Source organism: Antechinus flavipes, chromosome 4, assembly GCF_016432865.1.
Source record: "Antechinus flavipes isolate AdamAnt ecotype Samford, QLD, Australia chromosome 4, AdamAnt_v2, whole genome shotgun sequence".
NCBI lineage: Eukaryota > Metazoa > Chordata > Mammalia > Dasyuromorphia > Dasyuridae > Antechinus > Antechinus flavipes.
This window is the reverse complement of record NC_067401.1, coordinates 82,660,178-82,679,867: the sequence shown is the minus strand read 5'-3', so window position 1 is coordinate 82,679,867 and position 19,690 is coordinate 82,660,178. Positions and strand designations below refer to the sequence as shown.

Sequence of the window (19,690 nt, the reverse complement as noted above, 5' to 3'; positions counted from 1 at the left end):
TGTCTCAGATAGATATAAGTATAGATATAAAGATATAAATACAGATAAAGATGGAACAGAGATCATGATATAGAAGATATAAAGAGATATATATATTATACACAAATAACATAAATATGTATATACATATCAGAAATAGCTATAGACATTTTTTATAGTACAGAATTTTAAAAGCTATTATATAATATTATACAATTATACAATTTCCCTCATCTATTAAATTTCTTCTGAAAGAGGACCTTATTTTATGTTTGTCTGTCTCACTGTTTAGCACAGTACCTTGCACAACAGGTACACAAACCACATTTGGCAACTGATTACTTGATAAATAAGGTAACCATTTGAATTCAAAATTTTGGATCCAACATGTAAAATTGGAAGCATAAAACAAAGTCTATGAAAACTTCAGACCAGTAACACTAATATATATAACTAAAGTGACAAGACAGTCTTCAGTAATGAGATCTAGAAGCAAGTCACTTCAAAAAGCATCAAATCTACAGCTCATCTACTAGTCTGAATTATCCTGAGAAATGTATGACATCAGGATGCCAAAGCAGTTCTTGTAAAATAAATTGAAGAAAAGAGGCAAGCAATTAGAAATGGGGGAGGGGGATCTGAAGAAACCAATATGCTCAATTGTCCAAAAGAATAGGTAAGCTTCATGAGAACAGGATGTACATCTTAACTATCTTCATATATGCACCAGGACATAACACACTGCTTGGCAAAGAGTAGGTGCTTAATTAATGAAGGCAACTGAACGATCACAAAGATTGGTTTGGAACAATCAGAGGAGGAAAAATCTGATTCACACCATTACACTAACCACAATGTACCTCTCCCCCACCACCAAAAAAAAAAAAAATTCTTTATAAAATATTCAATCATCGTCTTTGAGCAAGGATGGCCATTCATTTCAGTCCCTATCAGCCAGTTTGAACAAGGTAAATATGATCATGTAAGTGAAATAATAATGTTATCTAGAAATTCTCTTTTCTTTCCTTCTAGTCTCATCTCACCAATTGCCAGATAAACAAAGAAACTCACAACAGATTATAAAAGGATAAATCCTCTCTAGCTGACATTTTAAAGACTCATTTTTCTTTTGGTCTAGAATTACCCTAATATTTATATAAAAACTCCAACACCAAAAAAAGTACTATGAAATCATTTATAAATCCTATAATGAGGATAAAAATTATTAGAAGCTGAGAGAAAAGGGGAGCTCTTAAGGCCTCTATCTATACTCACCAACTGAGGATGTTAGGAGGACCAGATTAAAATATAATTGGGAAATATTCAATAAAATAAATAAAAAATACAATTGAACATAAGATAAGGTTAATGTGTGTTATTCTAATTAATATGAGGACAGAATTTAGTGATCCTTAATTTGAAGCTGCAGCAAATACTCTCAGCATGTTCCTCCTTAACTCTCTTTCTACCCAAAGAGACAAATATCCCAAAGACTTAAGAACAAATAAGAGATAAAACAGAGAGAATATGCTCATTTTTTTCCCTAAAGTGCACTGTCTGATTCCCATCAGGTCCTCTATTGGCATCTCTTTCTCCTCCACACTCCTCTTTTTCTGTAAGATCAGATGCAACCTGAAACCAGTCTTTGATGAAGAAAAAAGCAGGAGAAGCTGGAGAGGCTGGTTTAAGTTTCTCCACAAAGGAAAACAAATATACTATAACAGACATGAAAATAAGCACAAATCCAGATAGCCCAGGCAGAGCCAAAATGAATTCAGGCAAATCTAATGAAAATGGGTCAGTGGATCTAAGAAAAGGATGGATGAATATATTCTTCCTTTTTATTTTGAACTCAGTTTAAAGAGAGGGTTTATGGGGAAATTAAATGTTGCAGATAAATATCTTGTGTTCTATAATTCAAATAAGATGGAAAACAGGAAAGACTAAAAGAAAAAAACTGGAGAATTTTTTTAAGTATTAGATTTTTAAGACTACTGTGATAATTTTGGGCCCAGTCTGTTTTAGAAAATTTTTGTGATGAATTATATCTACCCATTAGAATATATGCAATTACATTTAACCCCAATTGCCTTAAAAAAAAAAAAAAAAAAAGAATATAAGCAATTTGCCAAGCTAGGATTGTCTTCTCCACCCCCCATCTTTATAGTCTGAGCAGCCAGCACAGTACATAGTAGGCATTTGATAAATCTTTAGTGAGTGTTCAACATTTTATCTCCCTATCATCCATATCCTTTCCAAAATAGGTCTTAAAATATCATACCACATTCTACTTCCTCTTCTCCCTAGAAAATCTTTGATTTTCCCCCCATATGAAGGTTCTTTCTTGCATAATAACAATAACAATAAAATGATGATAATGATAATAATAATAACAGCTAGCATTTATATAGTTTTTATAGTTTGCAAGACATTTACATGGGACCTTATTTCATCTTCAACACACCTGGAAGCAGATGCCATTACATGCCTATTTTGTGAATAAGGAAATTGAGGTAAATGGGGGTTAAGTGACTTGCCTGGGGTCCCACAGCTAGTAAATGTCTGAAGCAAGATTTTAACAGAAAGAATCTAAATTAGAGTCTCCCCTATCCTAACTAGTTTCCAACTTACATTACCTTAACTCTACACTTTTCAAGTTTTATCTTCCATGTCTTACAATTTCACAATTACATTGTGAATTGCTTGAAGGCATAAACACATTTTTTTTCCTTCATCCTCCTGCTAGGCTTATTATTTATTACTAATAACATCTCAGGGGGAAAAAAAGCAATTCATATTCACATACAGCTACACAAGATCTTTCCTATTGACCAGCCCATGATCAGGTAATGTATTGTTACTTCTCTTTTACAGATAAGGAAACTGAGTTTCAGAAGCTAAATGAATTAACCCTGATACCATAAGCAGTAAGGGACTTTAACCCAGTTAGGTCTTCTAATCCTACATAAATAATTTTCACACCTCTGATTTTTCCAAAATTCTCCTTTAACATTTTTTCCACTGAATCCCTTCAATTAATAACTTTACAATGACCTAGATCTAGAGTCTAGATACACAAATAGATGACATAAAATCAAATACTTACTACATATAACATCATTATAGGGAGGCACCCTGACAATTGTTAATAGTATACTCAAAAGGAATCACATCCAAAACTGAAGAGGTCTGCCATGGACTTGTTTGAGAAGCCAAACAATTCAGATCATTCAAGTGCTGATCTCTGATAATCTAGCTACTAATTAATCATCATTTATTTATTAATTCCAGGAGACTTTTGTTCCAGCCCTAAATAATTTGCCAGGTTGGTTTTTATCTGCAAGCTGATCCATATATTCTACAAAGAAAAATAGAGAATTTTCAGAGGCAAGTTTTTCATCCTGGGCATGTAAATTTTGGGATAAAACATTGAGGATGTAACAAGGAGAAAACTCCAAACATCACCTCCACGGCCTAAAATTCACTCAAAAGATAATATAAGTGTCCTAACTGCAGTAGCTTCCAATCCCACTCCCTAGCTTCTTCCTTCTCTTCCAGATAACTTCAAATAGCTGTTCCTAAAAGAGAGATTTAACCATATCATTCCCCTTCCCCTCAACAACAACAAAAAACAACAACTTTTTTACAGCCTTTAAGGGAAAAAGAGTTAATTCTTACCTTGAAAATTAAAGTCCTCCATAATCTGGCTCCTACCTATATTCTTAGTCTTATTTATTATTTATTTGTTTGTTTGTTTGTTTATTAATTTATTTATTTATTCATTCATTCATTCATTCATTTATTTATTTTTGCTGAGACAAATGGGGTTAAGTGATTTGCCCAGGGTTACACAGCTAGGAAGTGTTATGTGTCTGAGTCCTAATTTGAACTCAGGTCCTCCTGACTTCAGGGCTGGTGCTCTATCTACTGCACCACCTAGCTGCCTCACTTCTCAGTCTTATTTCACTTTTCAAGCAATCTAGCTTTCTAGCTGTTCCTTGTATAGATACTGAGTCTCTAAAAGGATCAGTGTCTTTTTCAGCATCTCTGGTTTTTTTTTTTAGATGTACCACCTTAACTTAACCTCTACCTCCTAAAATCTCCTCCCCTTACTTCAAGATAGAGTTAAGGTAGCCTTCTTAACAAAAGAACTATCTTGATACTCCAAGTTCCCAGCATTCTCTCCTTTCTTGCAATTATTTTATATATACATACTTTGTATTTACTGACATATACATTTTTTTCTTCCCCCTCACAGAATGAAAGTGCCTGAAGAAGAAGTGTTTCTTTTTTTTTTTCTTTGTATCCTCAGGGCTTTGCACAGTTTTAATATATATATCTAATTAAATATCCAGGGCTGCAAGTCTTGCTTTCCTTTTAAACCAAAGAGTAAGAAAGCAATCTGTTTTCCAATAGAATCACAACAAGCTTGCACAACTTATCTCCATCTCAAGAAAACAACTGATTGCCACTGCTTGACACTTAAAAATTTAAATTATAAGTCAATTATGGGGCAAAGCAAGTATTTGGAAAGGAATATCCCCACCTCTTCATAGTTAGAAACACAAATTGTCACGTAATTTTTAGACCTACATATACATACATATCCCTTATTGAAGCTAACATATTGTGTGTCTCTGTCTCTGTCTCCCTAGAGAGGCAAAAAGGACTAAGAATCAGCTGCAAGGCATCTCAGAAGTCATTTAGTCCCATGCCCTCATTCACTTGCACAAAAACTAAAACTTGCAAATATGACATAAGTTGCTCAAGGTCCCAAAGATAGTGAGTGATTGGGATTCAAAGCAACATCCTATTCTTCCACAGTGAGAGTTCTGCATCAGTACACATGCTGCTTCCTCTAAGTATATAAATATCTTTCAATCAATCAATAAACATGCTGGGTATTGTTCTGGTCCCTGCAGATACAAATATAAATGTCAGTTATTATCCTCGAGGACTTTACATTGGGGGAGAAAGAGGGAGCATATAACATGCTAATAGATTAGCATCTATTGTTATGATGCTATACACCTATGCAAATGAAATGAAACATCTATACAAAATGAAAAAAAATTATGCTCTGGCTTCAGGTGAGGAATAATTAAGGAACTCAAGAAAAGCCTCTTAGAAGAGATGATACTTGACTGTATCTAGAAGGCAACTTAGAGGTCCCTACAGACTGAGCAAAGAAAGAACAATCCTAACTGCAGAAAGTCTGAGCAAAGTCAGGATGACCTGAAATGGAATGTCAAACTACCAAGAACAACCAGTAGGTCACTTTTGATGGAGCCTAGATGGTCATGAGAGAGGATAATAAGTAATTAGTCTGGAAAGATAGGCTGGAGCTGGAACAGTAGAACTAATGGAGAACCCAATATACCCAGGAGGATCTAAATTCAAATCTATCCTTGGGTCATATTCTGAGTGACTATAGGTAAATTACTTAACGCAAGCAACTCTCCAAGGTATATGTTACAAATAAACACTTCATCTGACAGAAGAAAGAGGCTGCATATTGGGATTTCCTTGCACCTATGGAATCACAAGTCCAACCCAAAAACTAAACTAAACTAAAACAAAAGCAACAACTCTACATCTGAAATTGAGAGTCAGTGGAAAAGACAACAAATTTAGAGTCAGAGAACGTTAGTGCAAATCCCATGTTGGTCATTTATTAGTTGTATAATTTTAAGCCCACAATCTCTGTGGGTCTCAGTTTCCTCATCTGTAAAATGACCTCTAGGATCTCTTCCAACACTCTATGATCTTATGATCTAAAGAATTCCTATACACATACTTGGATTGGACTTGTGTGTTTATTGGTATAAGGAATTTCCCTCTACTATATAGATGGCATCTACTGCAATTTATAGCTGGAGGCTTCAAATCTGCAATTTATAGTCAGATTAAAGACAGGCCTTTAGGCTCATTTTTTACTAATTGCATGGCCTTCGGTAAGTCACTTTATACAAATACTTATACAAATTAACTTTAATTTTAAAGTTACCATAAACTGCTTGCATTTTTGTTTTTCTTCCCGGGTTATTTATACCTTCTCTCCCTGTGCAACAAGAAAACTGTTCGGTTCTGCACACATATGTTGTATCTAGGATATACTGCAACCCATTCAACATGTATAGGACTGCTTGCCATCTGGGGGAGGGGGTGGAGGGAGGGAGGGGAAAAATCGGAACAGAAGTGAATGCAAGGGATAATGCTGTAAAAAAAATTACCCTGGCATGCGTTCTATCAATAAAAAGTTATTTAAAAAAAATTTTTAAAGTTACCAAGAACTTCATCTTTCATGATGAGTCCCACAGGCAGAAGTAAGACTTAAATCTAGATTCTTCTGACACTGAAGGCCGGCTCTCTATCCACTATCCAAGGTTCTCATATGTATGTGTCTCTGCATGTAAGTGTACGCAGACATATAAACGAATATAGTATATATTATGCAAGTTTTAAGCTTTAAGAGACTAAACCTGCACCAAGACTTTTGGGACACTTTGGATATGTTGTATTCATGTGTGTAAATTTATATGATAGTTAACATTAACCTAGGGTTTACTATGTGCCTGGGACTGTGCTACAATAATTATCTCATTTGATCCTCACAACAACTTTGGGAGGTAGACGCTATTTTTATCCCCATTTATAAATAAAGAGACTGAGGCAGGCAGAAGTCGTGTTGGATGCTGACTTTTAAATCAGGTTCACGTACGTGTGTGTGTACACACACACACACACATCCCTGCAAAAGCACTATTACATGCACTTCCTTTCAGACTTTCTCCCTCCCCAAGCCTACTACCCCAAATCATCAAGCCTCTCCGGAGGCTCTCCCCCAATCCGCAGCGCTCGCTCCTCCTTCTGGGTGGCTCCCTTTGCCTAATTCCCACCCCTGTCAGTTGCCAGCCTCAGCCGTCTCGGCTCTTTTCCCCAGGTGGAACCCATCTCTCCAACTCCACCTGGCCGTCTTCAGGCATCTCCTTCTTCCTACCCTACCCCCACGGAGGAACAAGGACCTTGGCAGACGGGAGGAAAGGGTAGACAGGCCAGAGTTGCGGAGGGGTGTTCCCAAGAACGCACGTCCCTTCAGGGCAACTCTTTAAACACGTGGGTTAGCGCCCGGGGTTCGGCACCTGAAAGGTGGTCCCACCTCCAGCCTGGGAGCTGGAATCAGGTCCCCCTCTTCCGCAGTCCTTGTACATTAAATGGAGAAGGGCAAACTCCGTCCCGCCTGCCCTCCAGGACATTCGGCGCCTTCTAGTCTCCGTCCTTCTGCCCGCCCAACTGCCCTACACTCTCTCCACGGCATCCCTGGACACATACACACAGGTGAGCAGAAACTTGCCCCGTACCTGCACAGGCAGCGCTCGCACACTACACCTCGGCTCCCTTTGCACACTGTGTAAGCCAAGGGCTCCGACCTGAAGAGCAGCTCCCCGGGCCGCAGCGGGGCCACAGCCCGGAGTCCGTTCCCCCTGCTCGGACTCCGGAATTTCTCCAGCTTGGACCTCTCCATCTTTTCTCCGCGCTAAGGAGCGCCACACTCAGCTCGGATCTCGTCCCCACCAGCTGAGCCAGAACTCCCGGGCTTCCAGGGCACTGGCGCCTGCGCTTTACACTCGCGCGTAGCCAAGGTAGGCGGGGCAAGTTTCCAGTACTTCACCAGTCCACTGAGCATGCCCAGGGCTAGAAGGCTGGAGTCCCAAAGAGAGTGCTTTTGAGAGTTGTAGTGCAAGTAGCGCTCCGTGCTGCTCTTAACCGCGCCTTGAGCCTGGCGGGCTTGTCTGGGGAATTGCTTCTTCAAGTTTGTCAATTACCTGATGGAGGATAATCCTGCAGAGGAAACTGAGTAGCGAGACAGTAATGTCGCAAAAACCCAGCAAGAACAGTGTCCGAAGCGATGCAGGTTTCAGATGCTGCAAAGAGGCAAACAGTTAGGAAATACTGCTACTACTAATAATAATAATGCCAGCATTATCTAGCACGAGGTTTGTAAAACGTTTTACAAATATTGTCTCATAGCGATTAGGAACTTTGCCCAAAAAGTTACCAGACTATGCATACATACCCTTTGATCCAACAGTGTTACTTCTGGGCTTATATCCCAAAGAGATACTAAAGAAGGGAAAGGGACCTGTATGTGCCAAAATGTTTGTGGCAGCCCTGTTTGTAGTGGCCAGAAACTGGAAAATGAATGGATGCCCATCAATTGGAGAATGGCTGGGTAAATTGTGGTATATGAATGTTATGGAATATTATTGTTCTGTAAGAAATGACCAGCAGGATGAATACAGAGAGGCTTGGAGAGACTTACATGAACTGATGCTAAGTGAAATGAGCAGGACCAGGAGATCATTATACACTTCAACAACGATACTGTATGATGATAAATTCTGATGGACCTGGCCATCTTCAGCAATGAGATGAACCAAATCAGTTCCAATAGAGCAGTAATGAACTAAACCAGTTTCACCCACTGAAAAAACTCTGGGAGATGACTATGAACCACTACATAGAATTCCCAATCCCTCTATTTTTGTCCGTCTGCAGTTTTGATTTCCTTCACAGGCTAATTGCACACTATTTCAAAGTCCGATTCTTCTTGTGTAGCAAATTAGCTGTTTGGACATGTATACATATATTGTATTTAACTTATACTTTAACATATTTAACATGTATTGGTCTACCTGCCATCTGGGGGAAGGGGTTGAGGGAAGGAGGGGAAAAATTGGAACAAAAGTTTTGCAATTGTCAATGCTGAAAAATTACCCATGCATATAACTTATAAATAAAAAGCTATAATAAAAAAATTTGTCTCATTTATTCTCACCACAGTCCTATAAGGTAAGTGTTATTATCCCTATATTACAGGTGAGGAAACTGAGTCAGAGGTTAAGTGACTAACCCAGGATCACTGCAAGAGGCTGCATTTGAACTGAGGTTTTCCCTATTTCCGGTCTGAGACTCTATCCATTATTTCCCTTAGCAGCCTTAGAGAAAATTACCAGGATGATAACAATTCCCACTGAGATGTAGGGTTGTAGCCAGATTGGCAAAATAAGAATTAAGAAGAAGCCAGGTGATTAAAAAGATCAGAGCACCATGCCTGGAATCTGGGAAATCTGAGTTCAAATCCCACCTCAGATACTTATTATCTGTTAACCCTAGACAAGGTATTTAAATCCTTTTTGCCTCAATTTCTCATCTGTAAAATAGGGAACACTCTGAAGAAGAAAATGGCAAATTACTTCTTTGTCTTATAGATTCAAATAGGACGACAAGAAGAAAGGAACAAGAGGAAGTATATAGTAAGCAGACCATCATAAAGAGCTATTTCTTTTTAGAAGACTTTTAGATGTCTCTACTCCGAAACCATCTAAATCCCAAAGCAGCTACAACAGAATGGGCAGTATTTACAGACGTGTGCTGAAGTTTAAGACAATTATTAAATTTTCAATGTCAACATTTATATTTCAGAAATGACTTCAAACCAGAACTTATGGATCTATTGTTTTGTTGATTGTCTCAACTTAAAAGAGCTGGTGAAGAAAATGTTTAAAATGACAAACTTAGAAGTGTATCCTTTTGTACATTTTATTGGAAGACTTGGTTGTAAAAACACTTATGGGTACATGCCTGAAGCTATATTTTATTTTTTATAGTATTTCTCACAATTCTTTGTAGTAAGTACCTGCAATAAATGAAATTAATTGAAATAGAAATACATGGTACATTTTTTTTACAGTGAAAACTTGATAAAATGTCACATACATACATACATTTCTAAGACTCAACAATCCATCTCTTGCTTTTGGTATTCAAAGGCTGTCAGACTTACATGAACTGATGCTAAGTGAAATGAGCAGAATCAGGAGATCATTATGTACTTCAATAACGATACTGTTTGAGGATGTATTCTAATGGAAGTGGATCTCTTCGATAAAGAGAGCTAATTCAGTTTCAATTGATCGAGGATGGACAGAAGCAGCTACACTCAAAGAAAGAACACTGGGAAATGAATATAAACTGCTTGCATTTTTGTTTTTCTTCCCGGGTTATTTATACCTTCCGAATCCAATTCTCCCTGTGCAACAAGAAAACTATTCGGTTCTGAACACATATATTGTATCTAGGATATACTGTAACCTATTTAATATGTAAAGGACTGCTTGCCATCTGAGGGAGGGAGTGGAAGGAGGGAGGGGAAAAATCAGAACAGAAGTGAGTGCAAGGGATAATGCTGTAAAAAATTACCCTGGCATGGGTTAAAAATTTTTAAAAATTGAAAATAAATAAATAAACAACAACAACAACAAAAACAAAGGCTGTCAGAAGTACTCAAAATGTACTCCTGCTTTATTAAACTATTAGAATTTCTTCAAGGGTTAGCTAAGGTGCCACTTCCTATAAGATACTTTATTTTTGTGTATAAGGCAATTGGGGTTAAATAATTTGCCCAGGGTCACACAGCTAGTAAGTGTTAAGTGTCTGAAGTCAGATTTGAACTCAGGTTCTCTTGACTTCAGGGCCAGTGCTGTAGCCACTGTACTATCTCACTGTCTCCCTACTTTGAAGGTTCTTCCCCTTCCCAGAATATCTTGTATTAAAATATTGTCAAATCAACATTTGCCAAATTAATAATCATTAGAATCACATTAGATATATTTCATTTCAGAAGGAGTTCTTACTTACTAATCATTATATGCAAGGAACTGTGCTAAGATAAAATGAAAATTGGATTGACTGGGAAGTCCTCAGCCCTGCAAGTCTGAGCATAACCCTCCCTTTTTCCAGAGCTCTTGCTAGGTAACAGAGTTGTTATCTATATTACTGCCCCTCATTCCTCACTTCTAATTAGGAAATATAGAAAATACCTCATTTCACTGATCTAACTATGGACAGTAGACAGGGCAATCACATATTGGTACCTAGGCAGCAGTTAGGTTAAAAAATGGATATCAGGAACACCTAACTTCAGATCTGGACTCAAATACTTATTAGCTATATAACCCTGAACAAATCATTTAAGTCTCAGTTTCTTTATAAAATGGAGATACTAATAGCACCAACTTTCCAGGGTTGTTGTGAGGACCAAATAAGATATCTGTAAATTGGTTAGCAATTGCCTGATACATAGTAGGGTCTTAATAAATAGTTACTTTCTTTGTCTAAAATTGTATGTAAAATTGAATCCTGAAGGGTTCTGGTACCAGAGTTCTAAAGGTAGTATGTAGTTCCACATGAGGAAGATACCCCACTCTTGTGTGCTCTGACAAGAGCAATGGAGATCACACCCTGAGACCATTCCCTGTTGTCATAAGCTGTCCTCCTAATATAGTTTTGTTAACTATATGGCTCTCTTATTCCTTATCCAAATTGTATTGCATAATAACTAGGAAAAAACAAAAATGAATCAATCCCTGCCCTCAATGGACTTATATCTACAGTGGAGACACAACAGGTCCACAGGTAATGAATAAATACCAGTTGATTTGAGGAGGGGAAGAATGCTCATAATAATTTGATAATAGTGTCTTAAGTGTCTTTTAGGAGGTGGCACCCAAGTTAAACCTTGTAGGAATTTTACTAGTTTAATGAAGCAGAAGTACATTCTGGATATGTGAAGGCCCAAAGGCAAGTTATGCATTGTTGAGTGCTAGAAACACCAAGAAGACTGATTGACTTGGCTAAAAGGTAGAAAACATTAAGGAAACTAATATGAAATGTTTGGGGGGGGGGGAGTTGTTTCCTTTCCATTTTTGAAAAAGACCAACAATATCACAAATGAGTGACATCTTAACCTGTGCAGCAATTTTATTTAAATGAGGCAGAGTAGCAAAAATCATCAACCTTACTCTCTCTTTCAGAGTCATCAAAGTTCAGTGGCAAGACAAAAGTCAGGATGCCTGGTGATAGCCTAGGATGACCTTGGTATTTTAATGTCTGACCAAGCTCTAAGTGCTTCAGCCAATTTTATAGCCACTGGAACATGTTCATCTGTTAGGGTAGGAAAAGTCTTCACAGGGGAAGGCATCCCTCTAACTCACCACCAGGTTGAAAGCCTGTTGGCTACCCTTATGTGGCCATGCAATTGCAATAGCTTTTTGGAGCCACAGGTGAGAGCTGAGTGGACACCAAAGGTGGGTAAGAAGCTTTGAAAAGGGCTCAGCTTGCCATTTCACTAGAGGTACTACTAAGAAATCTCTGAACTTCTTTGAACACCTTATATACTTCAGGAAAGGTAAAATAGGAGCAAAACTGAAGAGATGCTTTAAATGTTGAGAAATGGAGTTTCTTATTAATTAGAGGCAGTTTTGTTGTTGTTCAGTAATTCAGTCACATCCACCTCTTCCTGACCCCATGGCCTTGTTCATAGGATTTTCTTGGAGTAGTTTATCATCATCTTCTCCAAAGCAGCTCACTTTATAGATGAGGAACTAAGACAAGTAGGAGTTAGCTAAATGACTTGCTCAGGATCACATAGCTTGTAAGTATCTGAGATATGATTTGAATTCAGATCTTCCTAGAGGCAGTAGGCAACCACTAAAGATTTGATCATATTATCAGAATATTTAATTATATCTGTGATTTCATCCATTTGAAAGTTTCCTCAATGGTGCAGATCACAATCTATCCATACTTTCAATCTTATGCAATTTTCATCCCTATCTTTCCATAAGTTTGTCATGAGCAATGGGAAGGGAAGCAGTGAATCCTGGGGTGGAGTGCTAATCAATATCCTGAAAGTCTTTTTCAATTTATCCTAAAAGTGAAAGGATAACAAGTGAAGTATTCTGGCTCATTGTTATATACTGGTTATATGTTGCAGTCTGCTTATATCCACTGTGTCTATCTCCATTGCTCTCTGGATGATATTTATCTTTTAATTCTTCAAAGATGGGTGAATTTCATGTCTCATTTTCATACCGGAACACTGGTAAGAAGTTGGTATTAAAAATATGGCCTTATGCTCACTTCAGTAACACATATACTGAAATAAGAACAATACTAAGAAGATTAGCATAGCCTTGTACAAGGAAAACATGAAACTAGGAATCTTAAATGTATATATGGAAGACATTTTGTTGAAAAAGATACGAAAAATTATATTTTGATGAAAAAACTCCAAATCACTAATAATGAGAGAAATGAACATTAAGTAACTTTGGTTCTACCTCACATATATCAGAGTGACAAAAATGACCAAACTAGAAAATGACAATTGTGAAGAAGCAGGACAGTTAATGCATTGTTGGAAGAGATATGAATGAGTCCAGTCATTTTGTAAAGCAATTTAAAAATCTGATTCATAAATTACTAAGCTGTACACACCTACTACATTGTATTACCGCATGGATTGTACTCCTAAACATGTTATTTGTCTTTAGTTCTCAAAGACCATGACATCAGAAAAATGATTCCATGACATACAAGTGAATTGAACTTAAGTGAGGAAAGGTGATGCAAAATCACCAGCCTCACTGTATCCTGCAGAGTCATGTAGGTCCAGTGATCAGATACAAGTCAGGACATCTAGAAATGGTCCTGTCTGCAGTAGGAGACCTTGACTTTTTAAAGCTAAGGTTTTTTTTTAACAGATCTCAGTTTGACATAAACACTCACACACATAGACAGGCGTCTTTTAATTCTTTGTACTTGTTTCCTAAATTCAAGTCTGGCTTCTGACACTGTGACCCTGGGCAAGTCACTTCTAAGTGCATCCAATTAATTTTCTAAGATTGTAAATTGTATAGAAGATGTTGAGCCACTTTATTAAACTCCTTCTATCATTCTTAATGATATTAGATTTCTTTATTCCCTATTAAAATGTTTACATTCATCTTTGTATGTGGTCTTGCTTAAATGTATTTATCATTTAATATTTCTCTTGACTATGTATTTATATTTCAAAGTATCTACTCGGCTCTGGCATTCACATCAGGAATTTCATTTTATGAAAGACCCACTTTCTCTCCTGTAGGATTATATTTAGTTTTGATAAGTAAGTTATTCTTCATTCGAAACCTGTATAATTTGCCCTTTGTAATATCATATTCCAACCTCTCTTCTCTTTACTATGGTAACTGCCAAATCCTGTGTAATACGTAATGGTTCCTTGGTCCTTCCACTCTTTTTTTCAGGTAACTTGCATTTTTAGTTTGATTTGGAAGCTCTGTATTTTGCCTAGGATATTCCTGGGAGTTTTTTTTTCTTTTAGAAGATAATGTATAAATTCTTTCTATATTCACTTTGCCCCTTGGTTCTAAGGATGGTTATGATTTTTAGAAATAAATTTTATGGGGGTGTAGCTTTCAAGTAGTATAATGACTTATTTTTTCAGATCAGATATTTTTGATATGTGTTATGTTACATTTTCTTCTATTGTTTGTCATTTGATTTTATTTTTTAATATTTTTGGCTTATAGAATCCTACAATATGTTGTTTACAGGAAACACATCTGAAGCGGGGAGATACATGCAGGTTAAAGGTAAAAGGTTGGAGCAAAATCTACTATGCTTCAGGTGAAGTCAAAAAAGCAGGGGTAGCCATCCTGATCTCAGATCAAGCTAAAGCAAAAATTGACCTAATTAAAAGAGATAAGGAAGGACACTATATCTTGCTAAAGGGTAGCATGGATAATGAAGCACTATCTATATTAAACATATATGCACCAAGTGGGGTAGCATCTAAATTCTTAAAAGAGAAACTAAGAGAGCTGCAAGAAGAAATAGACAGTAAAACTATAATAGTGGGAGATCTTAACCTTGCACTCTCAGAATTAGATAAATCAAACCACAAAATAAATAAGAAAGAAGTCAAAGAGGTAAATAGAATACTAGAAAAGTTAGATATGATAGATCTCTGGAGAAAATGTAATGGAGACAGAAAGGAATACACTTTCTTTTCAGCAGTTCATGGAACCTATACAAAAATTGACCATATATTAGGACATAAAAACCTCAAACTCAAATGTAGTAAGGCAGAAATAGTAAATGCATCCTTTTCAGACCACGATGCAATGAAAATTACATTCAACAAAAAAGCAGGGGGAAGTAGACCAAAAAATAATTGGAAACTAAATAATCTCATACTAAAGAATGATTGGGTGAAACAGCAAATCATAGACATAATTAATAACTTCACCCAAGAAAACGATAATAATGAGACATCATACCAAAATGTATGGGATGCAGCCAAAGCGGTAATAAGGGGAAATTTCATATCTCTAGAGGCCTATTTGTATAAAATAGAGAAAGAGAAGGTCGATGAATTGGGTTTGCAATTAAAAATGCTAGAAAAGGAACAAATTAAAAACCCCCAGTCAAACACTAAACTTGAAATTCTAAAAGTAAAAGGTGAGATCAATAAAATTGAAAGTAAAAAAACTATTGAATTGATTAATAAAACTAAGAGTTGGTTCTATGAAAAAACCAACAAAATAGACAAACCCTTAGTAAATCTGATTAAAAAAAGGAAAGAGGAAAATCAAATTGTTAGTCTTAAAAATGAAAAGGGAGAACTCACCACTAACGAAGAGGAAATTAGAGCAATAATTAGGAGTTACTTTGCCCAACTTTATGCCAATAAATTCGACAACTTAAATGAAATAGAAAAATACCTCCAAAAATACAGCTTGCCCAAACTAACAGAGGAAGAAGTAAATATCCTAAACAGTCCCATCTCAGAAAAAGAAATAGAACAAACTATCAATCAACTCCCTAAGAAAAAATCCCCAGGACCAGATGGATTTACATGTGAATTCTACCAAACATTTAAAGAACAATTAACTCCAATGTTATATAAACTATTTGAAAAAATAGGGATTGAAGGAGTCCTACCAAACTCCTTTTATGACACAGATATGATACTGATACCTAAACCAGGTAGGCTGAAAACAGAGAAAGAAAATTATAGACCAATCTCCCTAATGAATATTGATGCTAAAATCTTAAATAAAATATTAGCAAAAAGATTACAGAAAATTGTCACCAGGATAATACACTATGACCAAGTAGGATTTATACCAGGAATGCAGGGCTGGTTCAATATTAGGAAAACTATTAGCATAATTGACTATATCAATAACCAAACAAACAAAAACCACATGATCATCTCAATAGATGCAGAAAAAGCATTTGATAAAATCCAACATCCATTCCTAATAAAAACACTTGAGAGCATAGGAATAAATGGACTTTTCCTTAAAATAGTCAGGAGCATATATTTAAAACCATCAGTAAGCATCATATGCAATGGGGAAAAACTGGAACCTTTCCCAGTAAGATCTGGAGTGAAGCAAGGCTGCCCACTATCACCATTATTATTTAATATCGTATTAGAAACACTAGCCTCGGCTATAAGAGTCGAGAAAGATATAAAAGGAATTAGAGTAGGCAATGAGGAAACCAAACTATCACTCTTTGCAGATGATATGATGGTATACCTAGAGAACCCCAGAGATTCTACCAAAAAGCTATTGGAAATAATTCATAATTTTAGCAAAGTAGCTGGCTACAAAATAAATCCCCATAAATCCTCAGCATTTTTATACATCACCAACAAAACCCAACAGCAAGAGATACAAAGAGAAATTCCATTCAGAATAACTGTTGATACCATAAAATATTTGGGAATCTATCTACCAAAGGAAAGTCAGGAATTATATGAGCAAAATTATAAAAAAGTCTCCACACAAATAAAGTCAGACTTAAATAATTGGAAAAATATTAAGTGCTCTTGGATCGGCCGAGCGAACATAATAAAGATGACAATACTCCCTAAACTAATCTATTTATTTAGTGCTATACCAATCAGACTTCCAAGAAAATATTTTATTGATCTAGAAAAAATAACAACAAAATTCATATGGAACAATAAAAAGTCGAGAATCTCAAGGGAATTAATGAAAAAAAAATCAAATGAAGGTGGCCTAGCTGTACCTGATCTAAAATTATATTATAAAGCAGCAGTCACCAAAACCATTTGGTATTGGCTAAGAAATAGATTAGTGGATCAGTGGAAAAGGCTAGGCTCACAAGACAGAATAGTCAATTATAGCAATCTAGTGTTTGACAAACCCAAAGCCCCTAACTTCTGGGAAAAGAATTCATTATTTGATAAAAACTGCTGGGATAATTGGAAATTAGTATGGCAGAAATTAGGCATGGACCCACACTTAACACCATATACCAAGATAAGATCAAAATGGGTCTATGACCTAGGCATAAAGAACGAGACTATAAATAAATTAGAGGAACATAGAATAGTTTATCTCTCAGACTTGTGGAGGAGAAAGAAATTTGTGACCAAAGATGAACTAGAGACCATTACTGATCACAGAATAGAAAATTTCGATTACATCAAATTAAAAAGCTTTTGTACAAATAAAACTAATGCAAACAAGATTAGAAGGGAAGCAACAAACTGGGAAAACATTTTCACAGTTAAAGGTTCTGATAAAGGCCTCATTTCCAAAATATATAGAGAACTGACTCAAATTTATAAGAAATCAAGCCATTCTCCAATTGATAAATGGTCAAAGGATATGAACAGACAATTTTCAGAGGATGAGATTGAAACTATTACCACTCATATGAAAGAGTGTTCCAAATCATTATTGATCAGAGAAATGCAAATTAAGACAACTCTGAGATACCACTACACACCTGTCAGATTGGCTAAGATGACAGGAAAAAATAATGATGAATGTTGGAGGGGATGCGGGAAAACTGGGACACTAATGCATTGTTGGTGGAGTTGTGAACGAATCCAACCATTCTGGAGAGCAATCTGGAATTATGCCCAAAAAATTATCAAATTGTGCATACCCTTTGATCCAGCAGTGTTTCTATTGGGCTTATATCCCAAAGAAATACTAAAGAAGGGAAAGGGACCTGTATGTGCCAAAATGTTTGTAGCAGCCCTGTTTGTAGTGGCTAGAAACTGGAAAATGAATGGATGCCCATCAATTGGAGAATGGCTGGGTAAATTGTGGTATATGAATGTTATGGAATATTATTGTTCTGTAAGAAATGACCAGCAGGATGAATACAGAGAGGACTGGCGAGACTTACATGAACTGATGCTAAGTGAAATGAGCAGAACCAGGAGATCATTATACACTTCGACAACGATATTGTATGAGGACATATTTTGATGGAAGTGGATTTCTTTGACAAAGAGACCTGAGTTTCAATTGATAAATGACGGACAAAAGCAGCTACACCCAAAGAAAGAACACTGGGAAACGAATGTAAACTATCTGCATTTTTGTTTTTCTTCCCGGATTATTTATACCTTCTGAATCCAATTCTCCCTACGCAACAAGAGAACTGTTCGGTTCTGCAAACATATATTGTATCTAGGATATACTGCAACATATCCAACATATAAAGGACTGCTTGCCATCTAGGGGAGGGGGTGGAGGGAGGGAGGGGGAAAAAAATCGGAACAGAAACGAGTGTCAATATAATGTAATTATTAAATAAAAAATTAAAAAAATATATTTTTGGCTTATGTAGTTATAATTAGCTTCTGTAAGTCCATTCTAGTTTTGGGGAGATTCTCTTGGGTAAAGAGAATAAAATTTTTTATCCCACATATTAAGCAATTTATTTTCTATCAAAGTTTTTACTCTGAAGTAAAAATTCATTTCATAGTCTGTATATGTACCCTATATACATTTACTTGTTATATATTATATCTTATTACACATACCATTATATCATATGTTCATGTGTGTTCTTTTCATATTTCTTTCATGCTTTTTAACTCTTTCTTAATTTCTTCCAGGAATTCTAATTTTCCTTGTGGTCAAGCTATGTTTTTGTTTAAGTCGTTGCTTGTAGATGCAGTTTTTCTCTTTTTCTGGGTTTATGTCAAGTTCTTTATCATATATATATATATGTAATTGTTTATTCATTCTTTCAGCTTTACTTTTTGAATTGAGATTCTAAGTTAGGGACAGGTTTGTATACTTCTGGAGGAAAAATGTCGGGGCTTAAGTTTGGTTTTTCTCTGTATTACCTAACATCCTATGATGCTGTTTTCTCTTGATATTGAGTGCTATGTTGTTCAAGGAACTCAGAAAGCTCAGATTAGGAAGATGCAAACTTTCAGCATATCCTGAACAGTCTAATCAAAGGCACTGTCTGATCGATATCCTAGTCTGAGTTTTGCACACTCCCAAGTCCTGTTTGAATCTGGGTAACATAAATGCAGTCTTGCCTCTGGTTGAAGTTCTGCTGAACAGCTTTATTTGCCCCAGACTTTACCAGATAGCTGGAAGGTTTTGCATATTCAAAGCAAAAGAACTGCAGGCTTGTCCTGGTCCAAGCCCTTTAATCGGCATACTGAGCAGCTGGCTCTAGCCATAGTCTGTGAACTAATTTTATGATCCTGCTCCATGGTCGGTGATGGAACTCTACATTCACCCCTGGTCTGCATTCTCTGCCGCAGTACACAATTCTAAGTCTGAGGTCTCAACTCCAAGCTGTGCTAAAAGGTTCTAGGGTCAGAGCAATACTACTGCTCATTTATCCTTATTCCTAGTTCCTGATCTGGTATACAACCATAAGCTCCAGCCCTCTGCATGCTAAAGGCTCTACGTTAACTTTCTTAGACCCTCCCCAGGGTTTGTAGATTTCTGCCTCTCTCCCCGAATTGACCTAGAAAAATGTTCTATCGTGATTTCTCCTCAGA

The 19,690-nt window shown here is 36.5% G+C and overlaps 1 protein-coding gene across 1 annotated transcript in view; it reads right to left on the bottom strand.

The window, feature by feature from the left end:
- Positions 1–7,568, bottom strand: part of SMYD3 (SET and MYND domain containing 3) — a 1,009,300-nt gene extending 1,001,732 nt beyond the window's left edge. Inside the window, exon 1 of the mRNA XM_051993450.1 lies at positions 7,341–7,568. Within this exon, the coding sequence (XP_051849410.1) occupies positions 7,341–7,504 (164 nt within the window). The 5' untranslated portion in view covers positions 7,505–7,568. The remainder of the gene's footprint in view (positions 1–7,340) is intronic.
- Between the last annotated feature and the right edge of the window lie 12,122 nt (positions 7,569–19,690).